The 15,765-nt window shown below is 42.4% G+C and overlaps 1 protein-coding gene across 1 annotated transcript in view; it reads left to right on the top strand.

The window, feature by feature from the left end:
* The window catches only part of AK9 (adenylate kinase 9), a 94,174-nt gene that overhangs the window by 52,015 nt on the left and 26,394 nt on the right, over window positions 1-15,765 (top strand). Inside the window, exons 21-27 of the mRNA XM_057489483.1 lie at window positions 1,233-1,322; window positions 1,947-2,147; window positions 2,499-2,605; window positions 6,860-7,072; window positions 10,273-10,533; window positions 11,451-11,575; window positions 14,087-14,306. Coding sequence (XP_057345466.1) covers window positions 1,233-1,322; window positions 1,947-2,147; window positions 2,499-2,605; window positions 6,860-7,072; window positions 10,273-10,533; window positions 11,451-11,575; window positions 14,087-14,306 — 1,217 coding nt within the window. The remainder of the gene's footprint in view (window positions 1-1,232; window positions 1,323-1,946; window positions 2,148-2,498; window positions 2,606-6,859; window positions 7,073-10,272; window positions 10,534-11,450; window positions 11,576-14,086; window positions 14,307-15,765) is intronic.

Genomic DNA, 15,765 nt, shown 5'->3' with positions numbered 1-15,765 from the left:
TACGCTGGGGGTTGAGTTTCTTCTCTCGGTCCTTGTCCCGCCGCAACAAGAGTTGAAGGGCAAAGATACAGCAGTGAAGTGGAGTTAAGGCTCCATTCCAATGCCCTCCAAGGGAGGGGCCAGCCAGAGTCAAGGTCAACACAGGCAGGTTTGCTTGAAGAAAGTAGAGAGGAAGGAAAAACAGAGGGAGGGAAGGGAAGCACACTGAACTACTGCTCAGCACAGGGCAGTCCCCTGCCAACTCCTAGAGCCAGGCCCACCTGGCACCTGTGTCCGCCTGAAGCTGCACAGCCTGGGAACTAAGCCCCCATCACCCCAGGATCTGGGGGAGCCATAGAGCCCTGAGTGGAGTGAGATTATGTTCTGAGAACTTCCCAAAGCCAAAGAGGAGATTTTCAGGTAGGCTGCTAAGGAGCACGATCATGCAGCTGAGGTCCTGTCCTGGTCACCCAGGCGACAGGAACTTGCCAGCCCAGATCAGAGGTCTCAGGGGCCCCTCCCTACTTACCTGGAGTAAAACAGAGAGAGTGACACACTCGAAGATAGGGGGGTGTGGGCAGCCCAGAGAGGAGGAGGTGTGCTTTAGAGTTTGGGTCAGGGGTTTTATAGGGCCTTTGGGTAGGGGTCAGCATGAGGCATGATGCGTACAGGTGATTCATAATTCCTTTGAAGTTTTGTTTTAAGAATAGGGTTATTTAGGTGACTGTGTTGGCCTGGATCTCAGCATTCTTAGTCTGCATAGGTTTGTTTACACTTCCAAGAGGTCTGTCTGCTGCCTGGTCACAAAGTCACTTGAGTAAGGGGCAGGAAGAAGAGGAAAAAACAGCATATAGGTTAAGTTAAAGAATAAACTGGGCCTTTTTTCAGGCTACATAGATCTTACAGTGGCATGATCTGACTGATACAATGCAGACAAGGGCCGCGCTCCGATGCTTTTCCTCATCTGGAGAATGTCCAGACACTCCGAGTCGCTCCTGGCCTTTGGAATTTCGACTCATTAACTCACTGACTCTGGGAGTCCTCTCTGGCACTCTGGTTTTACCTGGTTACCTTTTTGAGTACCATTTACTGGGCTTCACTGGCTTTATTCTCCTTCTACCCACTCATGTCTATTTTTCTGCCTAACATATACAATTAAACTGTGTTTTGGAATTTTATTTGTGCCAAAATGTTCATAAAGGATTAATATTTTAAAATTCAAACACTAACTATTAGATTTCTTTTTTTTATAGTATCCGAGCCTCCTGAGGACACTACAGTAGAAACAGAAATCCCAAAAGGATCCAAAGAGGGCCTAGAAACAAAAGAATTAACCGAAACAGGTCAGAACCTAAAATAAAAGTAGTCAGTACATAAAAGTGTTATTCATATTCTCTTATAAAGGGTCCAACCCCTTATTTTTAGGCCTAGTACATACTTTCTACCTCTTTCTATATTGCATGACAGTTGATGTGTGTTATATTCATTTAGCTTATTACATTAAAAGTGTATCTATTCTGTAGCATCTCACTACGCTGATGGACAGTGACTGTAATGGGGTGTGGGGGGGGACTTGGTGAAGGGGGGAGCCTAGTAAACATAATGTTCTTCATGTAATTGTAGATTAATGATAACAACAATGAAAAAAGTGTATCTAATCAGCTTATAACACTTTTTTATCAGATCTTATTGTATGCATTTTATTAATAAAGTTGCTTTGTGAAATTCACGTTAATTATCCAAACAATTTAGATTCTATTAATAGATAATGATTCATCTGCGACCAATATAAGGAACAAAGCATTATTAAAATATGAATTTGTGAATGTATTTTTTGCTTACAACACTTGAGTTTATTTCTTTCAAATGTTGTTAAAACATTATAAAATATGAATTGTTTTGGCAATATGGCTAAAGATGCCATGTTTGAAGCCTCTCTCTTCTTTCCTTTAACCTTTATTCAAAAGTCGTACTGCCTGAGTTTCCGGAAGATGCTTACCCTGAAGTTCCCGAAATGCAGCCAGTTAAAGACCAGATTAACTCTTTCAATAACCTCTGGAAAACACTGGAAGTGACAGTCAACGACTCTTCCATACAAGTCTTAAACTTGGAAATTGCTGGCAAAACACCAGAGGAGCTACTTCAAAAAGCAGCCGAGGCACTGGACAGTAAGGGCCCAGCTCGCGCTCACTGTCAAGGGCAGCCGGTGTCATCAGAAGCGCTTCGCAAGTCTGAAGCCCTTGTGATGGCTCCTGACGTGAACCGTTCGGTGCACCCTGGGACGGAATCTAAAGTATTTAGCAGCTCCCAGCCCAGGCACCCACCCATCAGGGCAGCCCGGGTACAGACAGCGCCCGCCCGCCTGGCCGCGGTCACTTTACGAATGTGTGACGGCCTGTCTGCGTCTGAACTAAGGGATCAGTCACTACAATGGCGTTTCCGTATCTTTGACTACTGTGATATGCTGGTATCCTTTTACACTAAAATTATCTTCCCAAATGTTTCTCCTTTTTTTACAGAACCTTTCCAGTATGCGGCATGGGAGTTGGGTATCCAAGATTATGATGAAGAAACAGAAGACTTCCAGGCCGAAGCTGAAATTGATGAGGAGCTGGAAGAGGAGGAGGTAGGAGCCTCTTATCACTGTCCCTTCACCTCGGTGCCGTCACCGCCAGTGCACATAGCCTGAGCGTAGCCAGCACTTCCAGACCCCAAGAAAAGAAGCAGGCACCCTCAATTTTATAAATGAACATTTTCAGCACCCTGCCTCCATCCGGCTCCACCGGACCCCTGAGATGCCAGGGCTACTTAGACCGTATATCACACCTATGAGAAAGGAAAAAGGAAATTAACTTTTTTTCCATGGAAAATGGTTATAGGGATTAGAGACGGGAAGAGGGGGGAAGGGAGGAGGGGGAAGGAGGAACAGCATCCTGAGTGTCAGTAGAAGCAGCAGCAAAGCAGAAATACATTCAAACAAAAAGACAGCTTGTTCTGTCAGAGATGGCACTAAAGTGGTGAGGATGGATGTCAGTCAGCAGCAGGGAAGAGATTCAGTGTGAACTGACCTCCCGTGTGGACAGAGGTGAGCGGAAATGTTGAAGGGAGAGTGGGGGGTAAGGAGGGGACAAGCAGGGGCCTCGTGGATTCAAGGAAATGGAAATGTACCAGAGGTTGGTCAGTGAGAGTGCGGTCAGGCCGGCTCAGCTGTCGGAATGAGGGGACGGGGACACGCGGGCCCTGCGGTCAGGCGGTGGCTGGGCCCGCAGTGAAGCGGTCCGGCAGCCGTGGATTCTCTGAGGCCGACCCTTCCAGGTGGAGCGGCTCATCCCGGGGTGGGGCCTGGAGCTGTCGGAGACTGTGCTAGTGTTTGTCCACATCTTCATAAAAGTTTTCCCAGCTTTGTCAAGATGTACTTGACTTATAACATGGTGTGAGTTTAAGGTGCACAGCACGATGATCGGATGTGTGCGTGCATCATGAGATGATCGCCACAATAAGGCTAGTCAACACAGCCACACCTCATGTAACTACAGTTTGTGTGTGTGTGTGGTGAGAGCATTTAAGATCTACTCTCTTACCACTTTGAACACGTGACACAGTGCTGTCAGCTACGGTCACCTTGCTGTTCGTTAGGTCCCCAGGACTTGCTTGCCTTATAACTGGAAGTCTGTACCTTTGACCAACATTTCCCCTTTTCCCTCCACCCCTCAGGCCCTAGGAACCACCATTCTAGTCTCTGTTTCTGTGATTCTGCTTTTTAGGTTTCACTTATAAATGAGTCTTACAGCAATTTCTTTCTTTGGCTTATTTCACTGAGCATAATGCCCTCATGGTCCACCATGTTGTCACAAATGGCAGGATGTTTTTTATAGCCAAACAGTATTCCATTGTGTATATACCATGTTTTCTTTAGCTATTCATTAGTTAGTGGTCACGTCCTTCCAGGCCAAGGTTGAGGCCTGGTTGAGAAGAGGGCTCAGAGGAGCTTGACTAGAATTTGGTCAAGGAGAGAGTCTTTGTCAATCCTAAAAAATGGAGTAAAGAATGTAGGTTACAAATCCTTATGTACAAAATAACATCAAATATTATGAAGCAAAATCTTGGAAATGCAGAGAATATGATGCCACTACAGGACATCTTGGTGGATTCCTTTGACACGCCTCTCGGAAATTGACAGCTCCTGTAGGCAAATGATAAGTAGGGTCGTGAAGATTTGGGAAACACCCTGCATAAGCTGGCTCTAGTAGCCAGAGCCTCTGTGCCCACCCACACAGTCTCCTGAATGGTCATGTCGAGGTTCACAAAGAAATCGCAGTGAATTACAAGAAGTAGAAATCTTACAGACCACATTCTCTGATTGCAGCGCAACAGAACAAAAATTACAGCACTCTCCCTCCCCCAGTTATAAACCCTTGAGGTTTAAAAAATACATGCGTACATTTTCTTTCCAAATGCCGTGAGTTAAATAAGAAATCAAAATGAAACTACATTTACATTTCCCTGTATGGCCCTGGAAGATGACTGGTTAGCCAGAGACGGGTAAGATTCCTCAAGGGAGGAACAACCTAAGACAGGCACAGTCGCAGGGGGGCCATCAGGTGAGAAATTGGGGATCAACAGAGGTGAGGCTTAGAACCCCACCCCCCCTGTTTTGAGAGAAATCTTCTGCATCCGTGGATGTTTTGTTGCCCTTGTCTAGCTTGGATTAACACATAGTCTACAGGCACACACCTGATCATCTACATTTGCCCTCTTACAGCACTAAACTATGTTTTCTACCTTTATCTTGGATCTACCTACCACTTCAGCATTTTATTAAAAAATAAATAAATAAATAATAATAATAATAATAAGGGAGAAATGTGGGATCCACATATAAATCAAGTATAAAAATCAAACGAATATTCATATTTGACCTGATTGTTTATAGTTCATAATGCATGAGCAAAACCGAAGGTTTCTGTGATGGCTGCCCTTGTACTGTTCACCATGTAAGAACTTATTCACTATGTAAAAACTTGTTCACCATGTAAGAACTTGTTCGTTATGCTTCAGAAGATTGGAGACTGTGGAGAATTAGGCATGGGGTTGATTAATGATTGTGCATTGAGTCCCCTATACAGAATTTTATTGTTGTTAACAACCATTTGATCAATAAATATGAGAGATGCCCTCTCAAAAAAAAAAAAATGAAACTACAGATTATTTTTAAATGAATGGTAAGTAAAAAATCACATATAAATGCTTTGTGATATGGCAGAAGTAGAAATTAAGAGTTGCTAGATTTAAAAAATTAGTACCCAATATAATACTTGAATTTTAGATAAAAGAAAATGTTTTTGTGTATGGTATATACTTACACTAAAAAAATTTTTTTATCTGAAATTCAAATATAACTGAGCACCTGCATTTTTATTTCCCAAGTCTGGCAACCCTACTTTAAGTGCATGAATTACAAGAAAGATGGGGAAACATTAATCAAGCATTCAAGGACCTGGAAGAAGGTGCAGCAAAATAAGCCAAAAGAGAGGAGAGGAAGGAGATCGAAGGCCAAAAGTGAGGCGATGCGGCAGGCAGGCTGGTAAAGGCAGTAGCCTAGTTCAAGAAATGAAAAGTTGGCTCACTGGCCAGAGCAATAAAATAGACAAACTTCTGGCAAGTTGAATTACACTAAAAGAAGCAGCAAATAACACTTGAAGCAGAAATGGGTAGAAACGGGCTTGTTTTACGTTACAGGGACTTTATTCTAATAAAGGATTTTCAGAACATTAATTACTAAAATTTGCTTAGGAAAAAAGTTAAAAACTGTACAAACAGAACTGATAGAGGGGAATTATTGGTCAATTCCAATATACCTTTGTGAATTAGATAGTTCTTAGGTTGTTTAAACTCTTCTACATCATAGAAAAATACCAATACTTTCCAGATCATTTTGAAGCTTGCCAAACTCTGATACAAAAACTGAGCAAGGGTTAGTCTCATCTTTGCATCTTTACAAAGAAGTCGTTTATTTTATCTTCTTTTGGGAAAAATAAGAGGCTTGTAGAATAAGCATGTAAAATATTATTCCATTAGTATTTTTTTAAATGTCGTATTTGTGCCTAAGTAGATTTCTATTTTTGCATGTATATTGGTAGGATATACTTAGAATAAAGGATCTGGAAGAATATACATAAAATTACAAGTATTAATATAGTAGTGCAAGGAAAAAGAGGGATTTTTACCCTGTGCATTATAATGGGTTTTGAATATTTTTACAAATTGCATGTATTTCATAACATAAAAAATTGGTTTTAAATGTACTTCCACTCCTTTAAGTAAGTTGTAAGAATCCTTAAAGGACTATACACATATAGTCTTTATTAAATCACAAATGAAAATATTTTATACATTTCCAATTGAACCAAGTGAAATATTTCCAAATTATTATTTGATTATGTATCCACTTTGTAGGAAATAAAGCAAATCCTGAGGTATCTCCCATTTCATTTTCAATGAGTAAAATGTTGTGACCCTGACTCAGCTTTCAGTTTTGGGGAATAATTTTATCTTAGAAATTGACATCACAGTGACCCTGCTCAGCACATCCTGGTGTTTTTCATACACCTGTGTCTGTACAAGGCTCAGGACGCTTCTTTCTCAATGTTGCTTCATCTTCTTTATGGAAATAAAGAAGCTTGGGATGTGAACTTAGAGGGATATGAGAAACTGATTTTTTAATTACTTAAAATAGTGTAAGAACTGGCCTTTTGTGGACTGTGTTAAGGAGATATTGTTATGGGTTAAATATTATTCAAGATGGATACTTTTCTAATTCCCTTTTGTATTGCACCAAAATACTTAATACTGTTCTCTAAACTTTGAATAATATTTCTAGAATGAAGAAAGAATTAAGGAGAAGAGGAGGCACTTGGGAGATACAAAACACTTCTGTCCAGTGGTTCTCAAAGAAAACTTTGTCCTACAACCAGGCAACCCAGAAGAGGCAGCTAAATATCGAGAAAAGATCTACTACTTTTCAAGTCCTGAGGCTAAAGAGAAGTTTTTGGAGCGTCCTGAGGAGTATGTGGCTCACAAAGAACCACTCAAGGTGACAGCGGAGTCCCTGTCCTGCAGGCTGCCCCTGAGCAATCCTCAGGGCCTCCTACCGACCTTCCTCGGTTTGTGTGACAGTGAGCTCCCCAGTCTGATAGAACAATACAGGGAAAAGATCTGTTTCTGTAGTAATGCCTTGTGTCAAACCAATACTGAATGTCTGTCTTTTAGCAGAAGTAAAAGGCACGGCTGAGTTTACTGGTTACTGCGTTACAGGCCAGCTGTGCTGGCTGGTCTCTGGGAGCAGAGAAGCCTGCTGGCCCTGAGACAGGCCTGGGGGCCTCGGGTCGGCGGCCTTTCAGTGGGTGACTGTAGAGGTGCGGTCACTTGGGGGAGGCTGCCGCGGCCCCCCTCACACGCAGGCATGTCACGGGCACACCCAGGCCTGACCCGCTTGCTGACTTTTAGGAGCAACGGCTGCGCTCATTCAACAAATTGCAAGACTCTTGTGATATGGTTTTAGAACCATCTGTCTTCTCCTAAATTCGTGGGAACATTTTTTATTCTCACTTGTTCATCATCATTAGAATAGTTTCCTACCTTCTTTAAGGATATTTATTGAATCCAGACACAAAAGAACAAATACTGTATAATTCCACTCATACAATGGCAATTTCATAGCGACAGAAAATAGAATAGTGGCTGCCAGGGGCTGCAGGAAGGGGAAAATGGAGTCAGTGTTTGGTGGATAGAGTCTCAGTTTGGGATGATAAAAAGGCTGTGGAGAGAGAGAGAGGTGATGGTCGCACAACATTGTGAACATTCTTAAAGTCACTGAATTATAAACTTAAAATAGTTAAAATGTAAAATTTTATGTGTCATGTATTTTACCACAATAATTAAAGAATATGTTGCAGTAATATTTCCTTCATTTTTAAAAATAAAGCACACACATAGCTAAGCCGACGGTAGGAAAGTCTTCCCGTTTGTTTCACTTGCTCGTCCTCTTCCACGTGGGTCTGTCTCTTCTTTCTAGTGTATGTAGTGTTTTATAACCTGCTTTTTCACTCAACTTTGTATCAGTGAAAGCTGATCTACTTGTACATAAGTCTTATAATGCTTAATTATTTTGACATATGATTTTAACATCTGATTTTTTGTTAGACATTTTTTTCAGTCTTTTTCGTAGTTTGATTTTGTCATTGTGGACACGAAGTAATAGTATTTAGGGAATCTTTGGGCATATCATTCTTGGTTTCTCCTGGATTATTTTATTAGCATGACAGTGCCCTGGAATGGGATTACAAGATCAAAATTTATGATTCACAGTATGTTGTCGGTAGCACCCATGACCTCTTAAGCAGAACATAGAGTGCACAGTTTAAATTCTGGATCACAGGGCCATTCCCACAAGCCTCAGTTCTTCTGTGGTGCCCACGAGGTGTGCAGAGGGCTGTGATGCCCAGCCCTGCTCGTGCCGGGGCCCCTCACAGGCCATGGCCTCCTGCCTTTTGCTTTGTCCCCTCTTAGCCTGTTTTGCTGCTTGTGATCCTGGCCTTATTTTACACAAACCATGTGGATCAGAGCCTGCGATCTGGGTGGTGATGCCACGGTTTTCCTGCAAAGCGCCCAGTGCACTGACTCTGCCAGAACCTTTCCCGCCCACCGGGCTGCCTTACAGCCTCTGGATCCCAGACAGCTCGGGCCACCAGAGGTTTAACCTGTGCATGAGTGAGGTCGCCACAGCGATTCATCCCTGAGGGGTTTGCAGTGTGGCCCAGAAGTACGGTGTGAGCCCACGGCTCGTAATGCCGTAACGTCCTGTCTTCATCACGCACCTTTCCATTTTGCATCCTTGATCTTTCTCAAGTGATGCACCGATCGACTTCAGTCTTATCACGTGCCCAGTTCTTGAACTAATGATAGAATCAGTTCCCCGGGAAGCACAGAACCCGAGTGGAGGGTGGGCTCCCAACCGGGGGTCCAGATGTGGTCGACAAGAGTGAATAAATGCCGGGTGGTAAAACCAGCAGATATTTACGTCACATCTTCCTCTTGCTTTTGTGGGCTTGTCAGACCCTTGTTTTGAAAATGCCATTATTTGGTCCTCATGTTTGATAATTTATACGAACATAGAATCCTAGGTTGGAAATCATTCCCTTTCAGAATATTAAAGATACCGCTTTATTGTGTGGAGCTTCCAGGGTCACTAGGCTGATTTTAATTTCTTTGTAGGTAAGCTTTATTTTCTAATATCTGAAAACTCTTAGAGCTTCTTCTCACTTTTTTGTGTTCTTAAAATTGCCCGGTATCCTTTTTATTCACTGCAGCAGACACACAGTGCATGTTTAATCAGATGTTTTTCATGCTAGGGAATCCTGTAATTCCACGTATCATTGAACTTTTCCAGCAATTGTATTTTTAATCTCTAAAAGCTCTTTCTTTTCTCTAATAGTTGTTTTTTTCAAATATCCTCATCTTTAGTGGTCTTCTTAAACCTCTTAAATTGCTTTAAAAATTTTTTTTCCCTTATTCCCTGAGTTACCTGCCTCCTCTTTCTTGTGTATTTCTGCGGTATAGCTTCTCCTTTAGGTGCATCTCTGAACACTTCCCTCATGAGTCCAGAAGGCGCTGAGGCAGTGCTCTTGCTTCCCTCTGGTGCCCTCAGCCCACGACTGCTGACCCTCTGAGGCTCACTCTCTCCATGTGTCACCATGCCCCCTCCTCCTCTGTCACCTGCCCACTTCATAGTCATTTCCCCCATTCACACAAGGCTTGGCTCCTGCTTCACCTGACTCCCACCATTGTTCCCCCGTGTGAGCACCCAGCAGGCGATGCCAACAACTGGGTCTCCGCGGGTGCTCTGGCTGCAGGTCCCCTCGGCTCTGAGTGATGGTTACGGGAGTCGGTGAAGGAGCCCCCAGGGCCCTGGGACTAATGGGCTTTTTAGTTGGCAGAGAGGTTTTCTTTTAAATCATGTTAGGAATGCATCTTTCATTCTTTTTAAATTTAAAAAGTTTTTTAAGGAAACAAAACTAATTTTATCTAATGCATGTTGGCACAAGACAGCCAGATGGCGAGTGCTTGCTGACGTTCCCTGGGGCCCGTTGCCAACGCGGTGAGCCTTGCTATGACGTCAAAATGCCGAAATGTTCTTGGGTGTGGGGTGGTGACCCCATCTAAGGAGGGCGGGGAGTAGCTTCGTACCCTCCAAGTCACCCAGCACCTCCCTCCCCCCTTCTCCCCCCGTGGCAGGCTCCCCCGCTGAGAATCTGCCTCCTGGGCCCCCGTGGCTCCGGTAAAACCGTCTGTGGACGGCAGCTGGCAAAGACATGGGGCATTTTCCACATTCAGTTTGAGGAATTTCTTCAAGAAAAACTAATGCTCAAAACTGAAAAGAAAATTGGGCCTGAATTTGAGGAAGAGTCTGAGGAAGAGCAGCTTTCCAGGCAGGAGCTCGAGGAGCTTGCCATCCAGGCCGACGTCACCCTCGGGGGAGAAAACGCCAGGAAGCCGGTAGTGATACTGATACTCTGAGATCACTGTACTTACTTGAATTGACTAGTTTGGGGAAGTAGAGTATAAGCAGCATAAAAGTCATAAAGTTTCTAAGAAGGAGGGAAAAAGCAGCCCATCGAAGTCATTTAAAAGCCGCCCCAACGCAGGTTGCTGCTCACCTGCAATGGGCATGCTCAGTTTTCCACAAGCCCAGTAAAACCAGACAGCTTTCCCCAGCAAGACGAGGCACAGCATTTCTTTGGGCCGATGTGATTTGCTAAGTCTGACCTAGACTAGAAGGTTCTCCACTATTGTATTCTGTCTTCTGTCAAATGTCAGAAACATCAGCCCAGCACCAGTGGAGATCTCAAAATACTAATTTCTCATGACAGCTCATAAGAAAGTTTTCATGTATCTCTCATAGTTTCTGTGTGGGGTTATAAAGAGAAAGCTCTTAATTTGAGCTCACTTTTTAACCATTTCTGATATAGGCAGACCCTTTTCTTCTCAAACGATTCCCCGTAAATGAATCCAGTTATGGAGTATATTCCAGATGACTGCCTGGCTGGCCCATTTTTAATCAGGATCTAGGTTAAATAACGATAAGATAAATGACAAAAACCAGTTCAGCCTCACAGGTGTGTGAGACAGAGGGAACAAGGTTTTAGCAAAAAGCAATGAGACAGACCCTGAAGCCATGGCTGAACGCCAGTCACGCTGGTCCTCAGCCACTCCGCTGCTGTGAGAGATGTGGGTTAACCTTGAAACCATATTAGTTATGCTTTTTTTTAAAGGGCTCAAATTTTAAAGTGTTTCTGGCAACAGTACAAAAATGACCTGAGAAAAACAGGTCTCATCCTAATCAACTGTATAATATAGTGTTACTTACTGATACAGAGTTTTAAAGTTTTTGTTCTCTGGTTTTTTGTTTTTAGCCTGAAGAAGTACATCTTACAGAAGAAGAAGATGCCATCAAAACGAGTCTAATGGAAAATGAGCCACTGCCTCCTGAAATCCTTGGTGCAATTCTTTCTGAGTGGTGGTTTAAGGAGCCAATACGGTATCTTAATTTGTATAGGATTATTCATTTACTGACTTCTATTTGATTTATTCTTAAAAGTTTAAAATGTAATCCAACTTGAATTTTCTCCTTTTCTGTCATGTAAACTAGTGATTGTACACATTAGAAACATCTGGGGGATTTTAAAAAGTGATGTCAGGGGCCCCACCCCCACGGCTGAATCAAACTCTTTAGGGGGGTGAGGTTGGGACACAGACATTGGCACTTCTGAGGGACCCCGCTGATTCTGATGTGTAGTCGTGGTTGAGAGCCCCTGGCCTAACCCCATGTACGCTTCTAATGTGTAAACCTGCCTTGTAGCCTTTTGATTGTAGAATTACAATAAACACCGCTTCATAGCTGTGCAGGGTGTTATCCCCTTAGCAAAAGCCAGGAAAAACCTGACCCCAGACAGGATGAATTTAAGAATCTGCAGATCGCCAGTTTAAATCATCGCATTGATTTCCAAACCAGAACCTCCTGCCTTGGTGCCCACAGCAGAAAGTGAAGGGGCAAATGCTTATGTGGGACCTACTCAGTGCAGGTTCTGCCCTATCATGTTTTATTCATATTAATTCACTTCATCCTTACAACTACCCTATGGGGTAGAAACTTCTTTGTCTAATTTTGGAGATAAGGAAACTGTCATATAAAGTCGAAATAACTGGCCAGTTCCACACTCCTCTGGGGCCTCCCTTGTGCACAGTCGTTGACCTAAATGAGTCAGGGCAATTAGATTATAAGTCATTAATTTTAATTCTAATTTCCTATTTCCTAAATTAGATAAAAAATTGTAGTAACCTTAGGCAGGTTACCTGCGCAGGTAACCTTTAGGCAGGTAGCAACATAGTCATGGATTGTTCTTCATTAATTTAGCTACCGATCTTATACCATACGTTAAAAAAAAGCATATGGATGGAAAAATTAAAACCTATATTGTAAAAGCCTAAATAAAATAGCTGAATATTATGCAACCATTAAGCATGATAATGAAGAATTTGTTAGAACTTAAGAAATGTTTTATTTAGTGTTAAGTTCAAAAAGAAGCTACAAAGCTATTTATAATATGGTAAAGAGATGGGCACATGAACAAACTGGGAAAAAACACAGAACAAAATAGCATAACCTCTGGGATATGAGATCATGGGTATTTTGCCTTTCTTCATACTTTTTCTCTATTTTCCAATTTTTCTATATTTTTGCTGTTTTCATAATCAGGAAAAAAATCAGCACATTTTAAAAAGGCTATTGCATTAGTCCTGGAGAGAGATAATAAGGGCCTGAGCAAGGCACAGCCACGGAAATGTGGGTACAGAAGAGGGCATGCCGGGACGTGGCTAGCACGTTGCGAGGCAAGCAGGAATTGAGGGAACAGTCCGGGTGGTCTCCAAAGCCTGGCCCCCGAGTGCTAGTGAGTCGGAGGAAGAGCAGTGGGAGGGGTGGCGGCAAGCGGGGTTTTTGAAGGTACAATGTCTACGATTCCTGAAGGGCACTCCGATGGAGAGACTAAGCAGCTTTTTAAAATTCTGAATTGAAACTCAGAAGAGTTGCTAGTAGAGAAGCAAAGGCTTAGAAGTAATTGACAGAGGGGTGACAGCTGAGACGCGGGAATGGAACTGTTTCCCACAGAAGAGACTAGGCTGAAAGCATCTCGAAAGAAAAGGACACATACCTTATGGCCAGTTAAGGAAATGTACCGCTTAGTAGGCTAGGAAACATTTTAAATGCCAGTTAAGGGCTGAAACTGTCAACTTTTCATGAAATTCTTGTTCATATTAAGAAGAAACATATTTAAATATAAATATTCAAAACAAATTTGTATTAAATACAAATACTTAAAATTATAGATAACAGGATAAACTCTTATTCAGAAGGAGACACTAAATAAAGTTAAACAAAGCCTGATTATTTTATAAGGACTTGTTAAGGAAAACATTAACATTCTAGCTATTTTCATGCTCCTTAACATGTCATCCTGCTTGGGCAAGTTTGATAATCCTACTTGAGTGTGATCACCTTACACATAATAGGATATATATGTTAATAATTGTCATTGGTCACAAGGGGACTTGGGGAGTCAGGTATGAACCGTCCCATGGGGGATGCGTCATCAGGAGGAGGACCATGGAGGGGCAGACCCCACCCAAGGCGGCTGCCAGGCCCACCTGCACATAAAGGGCAGTGCAGGCAGCAGTGTGGGCACCCCTGCCAAGCAGAGGGCTGATTTTCTCTTAATTTTTCATCAAATATTAAGACTTTTTACAATCAAAGAGAACTTGTTGATACTTTAAATATAAGTATAAAATGTTATAATTTTAATCTAATTCAACATATTTGAGAGAAGAAACACCATGTTTACAGAAATAGAAATATTAAAAGAAAAGATTTCATGTAAACTCTTTATTCATTACACATCTTAAATAAAGTTGAGATTTATCAATACTTTTTTCATTTTAAGTGAATATTTGCAATATTTAAGCAACTAAAGTAAATTATAAAATTTCCACCTAGTTCCACAGGTTTTGTATTGGATGGTTTCCCACGATACCCTGAAGAGGCTCAGTTTCTGGGGGACCATGGATTTTTCCCAGATGCTGCTGTTTTTATACAAGTTGACGATCAAGATATTTCTGATCGCCTCCTTCCTTCGCAAATGGAAAAGTGGAAATTGAAACAAAAGAAGAAATTAGAAAGGAAAAAGCTCATCAAGGAAATGAAGGCAAAAATCAGGGTATGTATCCAGTAAAAAGGTAGATTCACTGAGCACCTACCTGTTCAGTTTACCAAGCGGTGTTTACAACAATGTAGTTTCCTGATTTATATACCATAGTCAATATGAAAACACTTTTCATCAACAGTAAGACTTTATAATTAAAAAGTTAAGAATTATTTAAGGTCTGTGTGATCATCAACACTTTAATGCTTCTCTCTCCAAGCAGATAAAACTGAAGATAGTGGCCGCCCCAGGGTGTCCCTCTACCAGACCCAGGAGCAAAGTGGGAGGGCCCACAGGCAGAGCGGGCCTTGAGACACAGGGAATCACCCTTTTCAGTGGCTTTCACTAGCTCCTGGAATGACGACATCCTCTATCAAGGCCGTATCAGCCTATAGGGAAACAGATCTAGAGATTAGCTCAGAACAACTTTCCTAAAACTACAATTGGGGGAGTATTCCATAAAATGCTCAAAAGTGTCATAGGGCACCCAGCAATTCCACTCCTAAGCATCTAACAGAAACAAAAACAGGTCCATGTAAAAAGTTGCATATGAATGTTCATAACAGCACTATTCATAGTAGCCAAAAAGTACAAACGGTCCAATATCCATCAACTGATGGATGGACAAAATGCAGCACCTCCAGGTAGGGTGCCCTGTGTTCTGGCCCAAGTCGGCAATGAACCCGCCTCCTCGAGGGACACACCGGCTCTTCACAAGGCAGTTCCCTCTGGAAGAAGTCCAGAAACTAGCTGAGTGACTCCTCACACCTGGCGAACAAGGAAATACCCGCATTGCCGACATCACTGCCAAGTCCAGTCAGCCTGTGCTGGCTGCAACCCTCCTTACGCATCCTGCACCTTCAAACACTGTGAGCCACTGAGGACACAAAGGTTTCAGAGACAGCCAAGACCTCAGGTGCTTCTCCCACACAAGACCACTCTGTCAAGAAGGGAGAGGATGCAGTTTTACTGAATATGCAGAAACCAACACAGACTCAAAGAAAATGAAGAAACAGACTGATGTTCTGAACAAAAGAACAAGATAAAACCTCAGAACCAGATCTTACTATAAAGGGGAGGTAAGTGATTCACCTGATGAAGAATTCAAAATAACGGTCATGAAGATGCTCACCAAAGTCAGGAGAACAATGCATGAGTAAAGGGAGGGTTTCAACAAAGAGAAAATACAAGAAAGGACCAAACGGGTGTCACAGAGCTGAAGAACAATAACTGAGCTGAAAAATTCAGTAGAGAATCTTTTCTAATTCAATAGCAGACTAGACACACAGATCGATGAAACAGAGTGAGAGTCCAGAAATAATCCCACACATGACATATGTATATCCCCACATATATCAGCAGTTAATTCACAACAAAGATGTACAGTGGGATAGGACAGTCTCTCCAATAAATGGTGTTGGGGAAACCAGATAGCTACATGCAAAAGAATGAAACTGGGCCCCTACCTCTCTCA

Source organism: Manis pentadactyla, chromosome 12 (genome assembly GCF_030020395.1).
Source record: "Manis pentadactyla isolate mManPen7 chromosome 12, mManPen7.hap1, whole genome shotgun sequence".
In the NCBI taxonomy this organism is placed as follows: domain Eukaryota; kingdom Metazoa; phylum Chordata; class Mammalia; order Pholidota; family Manidae; genus Manis; species Manis pentadactyla.
Note: the sequence above shows the minus strand (reverse complement) of the source record. Positions and strands in the feature narration are given on the sequence as shown.